The sequence below is a fragment of the Liolophura sinensis genome, chromosome 1, assembly GCF_032854445.1.
Source record: "Liolophura sinensis isolate JHLJ2023 chromosome 1, CUHK_Ljap_v2, whole genome shotgun sequence".
Classification (NCBI taxonomy): domain Eukaryota; kingdom Metazoa; phylum Mollusca; class Polyplacophora; order Chitonida; family Chitonidae; genus Liolophura; species Liolophura sinensis.
In genome coordinates this window covers 15722987-15735698 of record NC_088295.1, presented here as the reverse complement: position 1 = coordinate 15735698, position 12712 = coordinate 15722987, and the positions used below count along the sequence as shown (strand labels likewise).

The 12712-nt window shown below is 40.1% G+C and overlaps 1 protein-coding gene across 1 annotated transcript; it reads left to right on the top strand.

Moving 5' to 3' along the window:
* Positions 1-4991: 4991 nt before the first annotated feature.
* Positions 4992-10581, top strand: LOC135482035 (ependymin-related protein 1-like). The gene is made up of 6 exons (XM_064761857.1): positions 4992-5266; positions 7790-7900; positions 8433-8517; positions 8981-9151; positions 9651-9748; positions 10168-10581. The coding sequence occupies exons 1-6, from the start codon at positions 5108-5110 to the stop codon at positions 10240-10242; spliced, it is 699 nt and encodes a 232-aa protein (XP_064617927.1). The 5' UTR covers positions 4992-5107; the 3' UTR covers positions 10243-10581.
* Positions 10582-12712: the final 2131 nt, after the last annotated feature.

Here is a 12712-nt window from a genome sequence, read left to right as displayed (position 1 = left end):
CTTGGCTATGTAAATGAGCTCATGAAAACTAACCTAATCTAATCCAAGGAAGGACCGCCCAGAATGGAAACCGTAAGAGGACTTCTCATAAGTTCCAAGCAAAACGAGGACGGATTGGCACTCATCTTAGGACAGACGAGACTCGCGAGTGAACCTCAGGTATTCCCCTTGTACTAGGACGCCCCACCACAAGGTGATCATAGATCGGTTACTGCAAGCTTTGGATCTGATCTGAGTTTCATGCATGACCCCTGACTGCCGGCAGTGTGGGCATAGTCATTCCTTTAAGATACAACCAATTCCAAAGAGATGATTATGTTCAATGCACCACGGACCTGCAAGACACAGCCTGGTCTTTGAAAAAGAGAAGATATAAACACCGAATGACTGCCTCAATTAAGTAACGCACATCAAAGAGCTTTCTTCAAATGCTCATTTTTATGTTAGATTTTGTCTTTACTACAATAGGAGAGAAAGACTCTGAATGGTGAGGTCCACGACTCGAGACGAAATGTAGGTTCAATCCCGGCCTTGGACTGGGAATTTCTTTATCCCCCGCTCTTGGTCTTCGTCATTTGGGCTTTGTGACAATAAACTGGCGAGGGCAATCTTCTACTTGTTTTTCACCAGTAAGGAGTTGAAGCCTGTATTTTGCGTGTGGGATAGTTCGCCAGTAACTTTCCAAAGGTATAGATGCATGGTAACTCTCGGCACACCGATTTTTTCCATAAAGCTAACATCCATAATACTAGTAAAAAACATGAATATTACTTACAGCTAACGTTAATGTTTACAAACAAATACCCCTGGATATTTGCAAAGCACCTATACTTAGTAGAACTGTAAACTCCCGTTTGGGAATGCACAAAGGGAACTATTTTGCAATAAAGGATTCCAATCGGTAAAACGCAAAGGGTCCAGACAAGGTCATTAATTGATTGTTATACCAGCAGTAGAACACGTTAAGCTATGTTTCTTGGGTTGACTGAGCATATCGCTGAAAGAGCTGAATTCATTCACAACAAATACTGTTACATACAACTGGCATATAGTACCTCACTAATGCTGCACTAAAGTAACCACACGAGATCACTACAAACTGATAGATGGCTTCTGTCGCCCATCTACCGGCCCCATGGCTCAGTAGGTAGAGCGTGCGCTTCTTGAGCGGTAGATCCAGAGTCAGTACTGGGTCGGGTCACACCTAAGACCTTAAAAGGGGAAGCTGTAACTTCCTCGCTTGGCGTTCAGCATTAAGGGGATAGTGCAACGACTGGTTGACCCGTATCATTATAATGACTTGGGTGGGGCGGCTTACTTGTCATCGGTAAGTCGTCTCAGTGAAGCAGCTCGAGGTAAAAGAGCGGTGGAGATCTGTCCTGCCACTAGAAGGCACATTACACGTACATGTACTCTAAAGACTACTTCGTCGTTCTACGACTGAAAAATTGTTAAGTACGACGTTAAACCATAAGCACTCACAAACTCACTCTGTCATCCACACCACCAGCCAAGAACCTGCTGTCGTCAGTCACCTAACTTAAATTACTAAGCTAACAATTTATTGCGCATTGAGGTATACTGACTGTAATCTCCGATTACTTGAGTGGTATTTGCTAACATGCACGATGACGGTAGTTGGCAACACAATAAAGGCCATCAAACCTTGAAGGTACTCTTGTTGGTTCAGATTGTGCCTGAGCAGAATAAAACTAATGCGTGATTAGCCTTCAGTTATAAACTATTCCTTTTCACACAGAAACCGTCATTTCTTTCTGATCGCAAACATAATTACCCCTTGAAATTGTAAACTGAACATCACTTTCCATATTTTTGTCGGTAAGTATGTACTAATATATAATATTTGTTATATTTACTTTCCATTTCACCATATTCTAAATGTAACACCTTCAATGACAGTCTGACCGTCAAGTCCAACACACACACATAGGCCTATTACTCGTAGACCATGCTCTTTAAAAGCAATTGTGTACACAAGATACACAAGATGTGTACCACGGGCACACCTAAATTGTAACAAGATTGCATATGAACATTAATGTGTACCTAACATGCATCATCTTTATGTAGGTATACATTTAATATGTAAAAATAGTGTGCCTGTAATACCCATCCTGTTTGCATCACGAGTTTTGCATCACGACATTCACATGAGTAATAATTGCCTAAATTCTACAGTGGATATAACGCCCTTTTGGGCAGATATATATAGGCATCGCGTTTAAAGCCCTTGGTGATATGGTATCTCTTAATCCAGGGCCACGGAAGGATTCATTACTATTTCAAGTACACCATGTAATATGGTGCTTAAATAATCCGTGGCAATTAAAGCGGGACAAAGACGTACATATATTTGTATTCGATGTCTTTCCTGCATGACTGAAAATATATTTCTGCTTCTCCTTAACATGCTACAAGTTTAATTTTCAAATCTGTCATGCCTAAAAGTCAGCAAGAGACATGGTTTAAGATGGTTTAGCCAGAACTTCCGTATCCATCACACCGCCCAATCAGAAAATTTATGTCTGCTTCTCCCTAACATGCTACAAGTTTAATTTTCTATATATAATTATTTCTCTTATTTTTTTCTTTGGGACCTGGTGTTTTAGGCTGTTTTGGAAATGGGTCTTGGGAATCGGTCTTGTGATTAATGACCTGGAACGTCAATTTTGCTTGACGGCTTAGATATACCGTTTCGATATATGTCTATTTCGGCGCATAGGTTGTGCTTATCGACTTGAAACGCCCCTTCATGTTCTAAAAGTGGGATACCATTGTTGGACACGACGCTTGGATTTACATTATTGCCACATCCAGAAACAATTGTGGTCTTGTGTACAGTTAGCCCTGTCACCAGAATTCAAAGTGTTAATGATCTTTTTTCGAAGTAAACTGATAAGAATGATTTAAGTTTTCATTTCAGCCATATACTCTGGTCAAATACTTTGGGTTAAGTGAAATGTCTAGGTTTGAAGTCAGAACAGGAAGGCAGGACGAATGTGTGAGTTTTTCTTACACCACGTCCTGCTTTATCTACTCACGTGGCCTATATGTTACCGTTGTAGAGTATACACTAATGTACATAAAATTATTTATCTATTTGATTGGTGTTTTATGCCGTACTCAAGAATATTTCACTTATACGACGGCGGCCAGCATTATGGTGGGTGGAAACCGGGCAGAGCCCGGGGGAAACCCACGACCATCCGCAGGTTGCTGACAGACCTTCCCACGTACGGCCGGAGAGGAAGCCAGCATGAGCTGCACTTGAACTCACAGCGACCGCATTGGTGAATGTACAGAAAATGTGTGATGTACAACAGTTCACGAGTTCTATAGCGACATACCAATATAAATATCTTTTCTAAGCGATTAAATTCCTCTCACATCAACACGATTAAATGTGTATTACATCTAAAACATCTACCCTATCTTTAACAAAAGAACATCGCTGCATTTTCCCTGATAATTCTGCTTATTGGCCATGGTACTGGAGGGAAGGGAATGCGGGGCTGGGGTGTAAGCGCTACCATTTATACGTAATTAAATGGACAGTTAGAATAAAGCCGTAACTGAGGTAAACTCTAGAGTCTCGATGTTGCTGGTTACATTTGACGATTTACCAACTGGTTACATTTGACGATTCATTACACTGGGGTGGGTTGTGTGGTTTTACTCGCTGTATTGTTGTGTTTTATACATTAAATTATTTCCCAAAATAACCATTGGACAACTGGCTTATAAACTTGGGCAAATGTGTCATGAAAGAAACCCTAACACAAAACGTCTCACTTCCTTGTGTTTATGAGGTAAGATGGTGGGAACAAGTAGGAAAGCATGTTCAGAGTTTAAACTCGCTGTTGCTCGCTGGTTGTTGCTGGCATATGATTACACTACATGTTCAATGACATATAGTCTAGTCATATGGACTCGCATACGCCAATATACAGCTGTAGCGTTATTGAAAAGTAATTTCTCCTTGGTTTTTTGGATATACAGGCACAACAAACCAAATGGGTGTTTGAACTACAGTTGGGCAGAAGCCAAGCTCCTACAGAAAAGAGAATATTTGCGCGCTCTGAACGATTCTGACTCGGCAAGAATATGAATAAATAATACACAGCACCTTAAAGTATTCAAACTTTACGATACAGTTAAGTGTAGGATCGTATGACTTGACAGTGGCCAATGAGACTGTAGCGTGTACTATATTACCAAGTTTATGGTCATATATAGGGCGTATACATTTTTTTTACATGAACACACTGTCACGAGTTGCTTTTGTAATCACTGTGTTGGTTTCTTCCGGAAGAAACTGGAGTGAAGTGTAAATAAAAGATTGCGGCTTTTTATGACGATAAAAATATGAATTTGGTAACCGACAATCATAAAGTACAACGTAATAAACTTATAATTGTATCTATTATGGAAATAAGCAGAAAATACGTCGGATAAGGCATTCTGGTTATATTAAGAGCTACATCTAGCTCGAAGGCTTACTTAACTACAGCAACAGGTGAAAAATAAGGGCAAACTCTGAATATATAACGCGGGCTTGTACAAGTGTTGTTTATTCAGGACACTTTTCTGCGAAGGTCAGACTGATATGTAAAGGGAGCTATTCGAAAAATCGCCAGGGGGTGAACCGGTCCGCCTTACTCGGCCTTCGTTGGATTTACAGTATCCTAGCCGATTGTGTCTTCGCAAATATCATTCCTCTGACTGTTGTGTAGTCTAGTCACTCTTGTATAACAATGTCAAAGCCTGGCGTAAACAATGGTTATCAGTCGATTTACCCGCTACTACAGCCCGGTTACTAACTCGAAATACCATTTTTGGCTTGTTTGCAAACATAGACGAGTTGAAAGGTCAATAATGCGGACAAGGTAAATAAATATGAATGGAGAAAAAAAATGAGAGAATCACGAGTTGCGAATCACGTGCATTTGCCGGTCACATGACCGCCTTTGGCAAGTGTGGTGTTTCATCTTAGTACTGAGGTAGGCGTCCACCGGTGAACTAGTGTCCAGTCAGCTCTGGGTTATAAGTCGTCGATACCATTTGGTAATCTCAGTCAAGAGTCAACATGCTGAACTGGTTGGTGTTCTGTGCTGTGGTGTTGTTTGTGAGGGGCCAGGAACCCGATGGGGAGGCGGCAGGCTGCTGTACCCCGGACCAGTGGGAAGGCTACATCGGGGAACTCACTGGAGTCGCTCCAAGGTTTCGTAGGGCCCGGGTATTTGCTGTAAGTATCAGATACCATTACAAGGTAGTGAGAAAATCGTATTGCAATGCTTCGTGTTTTGTGACGAAAGTTGAGCGAGCATGTGCAGGCTGGACTACCTCGCATTCAGCGCTCTGTGTAGGCCGACAATGTTTTGAAGTTCAGCGAAAGGTCTTGCATTGAGCTACTAGTGACTGGTTCAAAGGCCATTGGCTTTTCTGTGTTTTGTACCGATCGTGTGAAACGTGCCAGCTTTTAGAACGTGTCACCTTTAACATGCCAGAATATCATCTGGCAGTAGCCAGTCAGAAGCCATTCTGTGTCCTTTTAAGCTAATATTATTCATTTATTGATTTGACTGGTGTGTAACGGTGTGCTCATTTTTATACGCCCCCGTCAGTAGGTGGAGCGTATTATGTTATAGCTATTTTGTTTGTCTGTCCACCCTTCTTTGTGTCCGGGCTGTATCTCCAGTTGTTTTCTCCATAAAGTTTTAATTTTTGGTGGATATATACATACACAGATGACAATGTGGTGCGTCTCACATTTGCTCATTTCCGCAGTTGTCATGGTTACCAAATCACCAGTTTTCCTATACATACTGTATATACATTCTAAAATAGAAATGTACCCATACTGTCTCCATTGAGATTACATCTCTAATATACTTGGGCACCATGCTTTTTACAACAGCGATGTAGAAAGCGAGGTTTGTGCATTACATACGTCACCTGATCTGAGATGACTTTCACCTTATGTAGACAACTGCATGTGATGGCAAATGTAACTAACTGTTGAGCAGTGCGCTATTTACAGGTATTCATGGGTATTATTATCATCTCCGTCCGTACTCAAGCTGAACCATGGTAATTTAAATATATTTACACACTTACCACTTGATTGTGCATTAAAGAATTCAGAGGGGATAAAACAATAGTTACCATGGCTTCTTTACTGAGTTCTGGATGCTGGATAACTCAAGGCACAAGCTGATGTACTCTAGTACATGATTTTTCCCATACCCAGTCGATTACACCGCAATGACATCTTTCTTCTCATATGCTGCACGAATAGCAGTGACCTGCTTTGCCTTCAACTCTACAGAAACCCGACCGCTTGCCTTGACATATGCGATTACTTTTTCGAACTCTTTTTTTTTTTTTCATGCTGTCTTTCGTCGGCGCCACCATATTGAATAACTTAATATTGAGTGAAAAGTTCATTTTATTTTGGATGTTTTTGATTCATTCAGATACAGGTAGGTTGATTATCTATGCTATTGTGGGGTTTTAGGCTCAAGGAATTGTAAAATACCTATTCATCATCTGCTACTCCTCTGTCAACAATTATCCCCAAATTTTGGGGGAAATCACTGCGCTGATGGCGCCCATCTATACACGAGCGTTGTCTCGGGACAATAGGATCACGTAGAAAGGGTCGTGATCTTGAATGACTATATACATAGATATGATATCCTGTTCGAGCTATAACTCCAACTGTTTTCCGTGTAGAATTTTCATTTTTCATAGATGCATACATACACAAATGATCTGTTGCGAGTCACATTTGTTCATTCGTGCTGTTGTCATGGTTACCAGATTGCCAGTTTCCCTATAAATAATATATAGATAGATATTATTTCCTGTCCAACAGTTTTCCACATATAGTTTTAATTTTGATGGATACATAGATACACAGATGACGAGCTGTCACAACTCACATTTGTCCATTTCTGCAGTTGTCATGGTAACGAGATAGCCATTTTCTTTATATATACCATATAAATAGGAATGATTTCATGTCCGGGCTACAACTCCGCATAAAGTTTACATTTTTTGGTGTTCACTTGTGTGGTTGTCATGGTAATCACACACTTGTCATCACCACCCATGAGGATTACCCTCAGTGGTTATACTCGCCACATTGCCGCTGATATTCTTGTATACATTTCAAACAGATGTGTTTGTTGGTGCATATGTTGTGTTCACCTGAACGCTTGTTCATTTTTATGAAGGTAATTAGGTTCTTAAAGCTCTGACTTAAAGCTGCATCCGAAAAAACAATACTTGTAACTGGATTCCCACTCGCGACCTTACTGCTCAAGGGCCTGGCAGTCATATGGAGTCGGCACTTTGGTTTATTTAATTGATTGGCGTTTTATACAAAAATGTTTCACTTATATGAAGGTGACCAGCATTTTGGTTGGAGGAAACGGGGCAGAGCTCGGAGGAAACCACAACCATCTGCAGAGCTGAGCTGGATTTAAACTGACAGTGATGGCATTGGTGAGGCTCCTGGGTCATAAACAGGTTAAAAAGCACCTGCACTTTGACCATTTGAGTCAAAGAGGCGTAGTCAATAACCTTTAACTTGTATTTTAAACTCTTGATCATCAGACTGTTAGCTTGGCGCAACAGTTCGGGTAGTGGAATGATTTTTTAGCGCGAGAACCTTATGCATTGATACTATATTTTCTGATCTGATGTGCAATGGGTTTGTTTTACACTGTACCATACATTGCTGTACCTTTTGCTTTGATTTCAGAGTGGAATTGAGATTTCCTATGACTACAACAACAAGAAAGTGGCAGAGACTGTTCACTTCCGTTTCATGAACAAAAGTGTCAGTGTTGGCCTGATATTCGACTTTGGAAAGGTAATTTAATTCTGTACTGTTGTCTTGTGTACTGAGATCAGCAGATGTCGATTTTCACTACTTGTCCCGTGGAATATCCCGAATTTGGTTTCACATGTTTTTCTTGTTTCCAGAAATCTCATGATAGACAGCTACATGTACCATATTTATACATATAGATCACTGTAATTGTTCATCTGTCATAGGAGCACATGGATGCAGTCTGGAAAGACCAAAAGCTGCATTTATTGGCTTTTGATGGCTGTAGTTACAACCTGATGAACATTGTTGTATTCTTAATAGTGTATAGAGAAACAAACATGTTACCAATCAAACTTTCCAGTTTGGGGTTTTCTTTTTCCTGATGCTTGGTTGGGAGAATTGTATACGACCTATATGAAACTTGAAAAGGAGCACTTCTATAAGATGGAACCCAAAATATAGTATACGCGATCTCATGAGTTCAACCTTCCTGGGCATATGCGGCCACTGTGTGAGTTCAAATGATCCCATGTCTTCGCTACAGTACAAGGTTTTATCTGCATGTTTACAGCAAAAGATGTACAGATTCCTTGAATCCAGGCAAAAATGCAAAACCAGGAACCTCAAGGCCACCTTCAGACGGTTTTGTATTCCAGGTCAGTTTTTCTTTTTATGACCTTATTTACCAGGACTTTACCAGGAAGTGATGGTTAGGTTGCCTTCTTGTTATACATGTCAAGACTCAAGTAAGACACAGTTGTCTCCACCAGAGTCGTATGAGACAAGATGTGCTATGTATTATGCTAAAAAAACCAAATCTGAAGGAGAAGGAGAATGTAAGGTCAATTTAGACTGATTGTGTCGATCTGCAGTGGTCACGGACATTGTCACAGAATGTCGCGTTGGGTGAAAAATGGCATATGTGTCCTGATTGATTGAAAAAAAGCGATTGTTTAACCAAGTATTATTTACCACTTAATATACAAAGGTATATGATCTCCGGTTAAACCATCCTTTAGTCCTCCATGAAAAAAAATTGATGGGATAATTAAACACAGTTTATCTTAAACCCTTTGTACTGTGATAGCTCTGTCTTCAGGTTGTGCCCTTGTGTTTCAGGGACAGCCCAGAAGTTAGGAAGCTTTTATTTCGGAGCTGGAAGGAACAAACTGCAGGTGACTAGCTACAGAATGGCCATCCCTAAGATGAGATGTGAGGTGTTCGCAGATGTCACCTCGTCTGGATGCATCCCTGTTGGCGAAACTGTGATCGGTGCAGCAGGACTTTTCAGTACGTATTTCAGCACCACATTCATATACATTTCGTTGTGGCATATTTATGAAATTTGCAAACCATTTTCTAAGCCAGTGTAAAGTAGCACTCACGCGGGGTGTTTGCCCAAGGAGCTTCTCTCTCTGGAAGCCAGTACTCATTCGTATGATATAAGCGCCTGTCGGGGATGTACAAATGTGGCATTCACTGTACAAGGGTTTTGTTTTTCCATACATGTACTGAACTCTAGCCAAGTCATGTAGACAAGAGAAGTGTTTCATAATAGAATGAACACATATTCATTGCTAAGAATAGATGTAATAAAATCCCCGAGGGTGACCTCTGCGACCGCGTGGATAATAGTGTCAAGTTTAAAAAAGTTGATATATTGTAATGTAATCTATGTTAAGTATGGTCATTAAACCAAATGGGTGTTGTTTCTCCTACATGTATGTTAGGTGTTATGGGAGTGCAGAGAACATGAGTAATGCATGGGCTTCACGTTTTGTGGTTTCAGAAAAGTACATGATGGAAGTGGGTTTCGCTAACATTACACCGGGTATCAAGGACCCCTCCGTGTTCAACCCGCCAGATTTCTGCCAGTCCGACTACAAGGTATCTATACATACCACTGGCAATAAGAGTCAATATAATGGGTTAGATTTTATACTAGATATTGTCATGATGAATATTAGTTGAGTAACCGACTTAACTTAAAAAAATCCCCAAGTAATAAAGTTTCTTTACTTTCTTCGTTATCTTGAGCAGTGTCCTTTTCAGACAGATTTATTTCAGTAAGTAACTGACTAAGGAAGGGAAACAAATAAAACCAGATTTCATCTGAATACCGCCTAAATATACCAACTGTAAAGAAGCTTATATTTACATAGGGATGCCTGAATTCAGGAGTACGTTATAAATTCTAACATTGATATGTAATTGTTGAATAACAGATTCCATCCGAAATCAAAGTGCTGCGCAGAAGCTGTATACATCAGCCACATTTTGTTGAGTCTCTTCATATTATGTTTCAGGCCTACGAAGACTCGCACGATGAGGAAATTGACGAGTACATTGTGCAGTACATTCACCAGAGATTTATGGAGTGACCATAATATTCTCAGAGTAAACAATGTAGAAGATCTGAGTTATGAATTAATACAGATATCTAATGATATGTCCGGTCTTATATACAACTTTTTTCTTTTCAGAGACTAATTTTTTTATTGAATATATGGTCACATTCTCATTATAAATGTCATTTTCAGTTTATTTTTGTTTTTGTATCGAACATGTTTTTCTCAAGCCAGTGTATAAAATTCTAGAGATCTGTGTTTCTGGTTTACATACATGTCGTGGACTGTTGTAAGTTTCATATCAATAGGTACAGTTAAGTTGCTTTCTAATCCATGTGAAAATGGGAAGTATGTGACCTCTTGTGATATGTCGAGCAACAGCTGAACTTTTGAATAAAGACTTTTATTTCTATGATATTCGTATTGTTCTCGTATCATACAGCATGAAGTAGTATCTCCAAGCTTGTATGCTGAATACATACATTTTTTGAAGAATTAGCATCATGGGAATTATTGAAGGCAGGTATGGATAGTTCGGTGACCATTCGACAAACGTATGGAAAACGTCGAAACTATTGTCGCTATGCTGTTCAGTTAAAATGAGGAAAACCGATAGGGCTGAAATGTTTTTGAAGATATCGGCTAAGATCTATCGATTTTGCAGGTGAAATCCAGGGTTTATATAGAATGGTAGAATCGAATGTCCTTCACGTAAGTGTCCTTAGGCCTAATTGATTATTCTTGGCAGTGGCGGAGTTTCCACTGTATACATCATTATAGCATTACGAATACAGCTGCACCGAATCTGGAAAATATCAACGAAAAGAACTTGAACTGCTTTCCCTAAGAAGGAGAAGAATATTTACATTTCTCCAGATGGGTTGCCCCGAAGGACGACTGGCCCTTGAGAAATGACGTCTGTTGCTTAAATTAAACCCAAGTTAGTAGATATGTCAGATACGTCGAGAAATACGGTGATTTTCTGGACACTTTCGCACGTATTACACCACTGTGTCTTAAAGATTATTTAAATATTTACTTATTTCTGTATTTGATTGGGGTATTCAGTCGTGTTCGAGAATATCTCACTTTTACGGTGGCAGTCAATATTGTGGTGTGAGGAAACCAGGCTAAGCCCGGGAAAAATCATACGCAGGCTGCTGGCAGGCTTTCCCACCTACTACCAGAGAGGAAATCCGTATGAGCTGGATTTGAACTCACAGCGTTAGCGACCAGATCACGGATGCCATGCTTTCATAAAAATCAGTGTTCTCGAGTATGGTGTTAAACAACAGCCAAATTAAAATAAATAAATTTAGTTTCCCAGAAGTTGCTGGTGCAGGAAAACTTGAGTGGTCACGTTGCTATATTTAATTACAAGAATAAATGTGTTTACGCATATACAGGTAATAGGCTTATGGAGCATGCTGCCCGACAGTACCATGATGGACTACACAGTTGTGTCATCTTTGTACAGCCAAATTGGTCTCTTGGTATACAGAAGTCGGTGACATCTTCATATCACTGAGTCAAAGATTCTCTGAGAAATTAAGGCACCCTGTTATGGATGTCATAACAATAGTAACGATGGTCGCTTTTTAAAAGGAAATATGACAAAAGACGGATAAGAAATCTAAAACAATTTGTGGTCACAGGATTTCAACTGACTTCCCAAATAGCCATGTCCATCAGTTACCTCCAGGTTATCCGACTTTAAGACGTTGAAACAGAAGCTTATATATACCTTCCAATCTTTAGTGACAAAACGAACTTGCAATGACAAATATTCTCTCTTTCCATGACAAATTCCTGAGACACAGTTAGAAAGTAAGTCTGCACAAGAACTAAAGCTGCGCGCAGATTCTCCTTGATGGCTCGAAACACGTTTGAGCATCTGGAAGTAGCTGGTAGCAAAGGCCTGGGTGCCAAATATACCAACAACTTGTGAGTCAGCAGTTGGTTGAAAGGAGCATGTTCTACTGTTCTACGAACCAAAGCACCCAGTTGTGTCCAAATCCATAGATCTACGTATGCTTGTGCCAAGTTGAACTCATTTTGCACATCGTTGATCACTCTCATGCTTCACATGAAACAGATCACGTGATTGTCAAATTGCTGTGTAAGCTGTTGCCGCTAACCGTAGTCGACCTGAGCACATTGTAAGTAAATCGAGTCACACATTGCCAGATGCCAACAATCACATTGCTTTTTCAAACGTTGGTCGAGTTGGACCGGAAGGGAGGGAGAAGAGAGGGAGACTTTGGTTAAACACAAGTCATTAATATTAATTCTACATTCACCTGACATAACAATGTAGCTTATGTAAATTAATATCGATTGAGTGATCGGTATATAACACAGCGCTGAAGAATGTTCTCATTTATATTGCATATCAGGCTTATGAACGGGGAAACTGGAGTGCGTGAACAGAGCGGGATTCGAACAAATAACCGCTCTCGTGAAGGGTCTGAGAATGATTGTTGATGGCTTAACACCAATATTT

What these genes read in the sequence shown, in the direction of transcription:
- LOC135482035 (XM_064761857.1), top strand. Translation starts at nt 5,108, where the DNA reads ATGCTGAACTGGTTGGTGTTCTGTGCTGTGGTGTTGTTTGTGAGGGGC. An exon ending in GTAGGGCCCGGGTATTTGCT is followed by an intron (nt 5,267 to 7,789) that starts GTAAGTATCAGA and finishes CTTTGATTTCAG; the next exon opens with AGTGGAATTGAGATTTCCTA. An exon ending in TCTGCCAGTCCGACTACAAG is followed by an intron (nt 9,749 to 10,167) that starts GTATCTATACAT and finishes ATTATGTTTCAG; the next exon opens with GCCTACGAAGACTCGCACGA.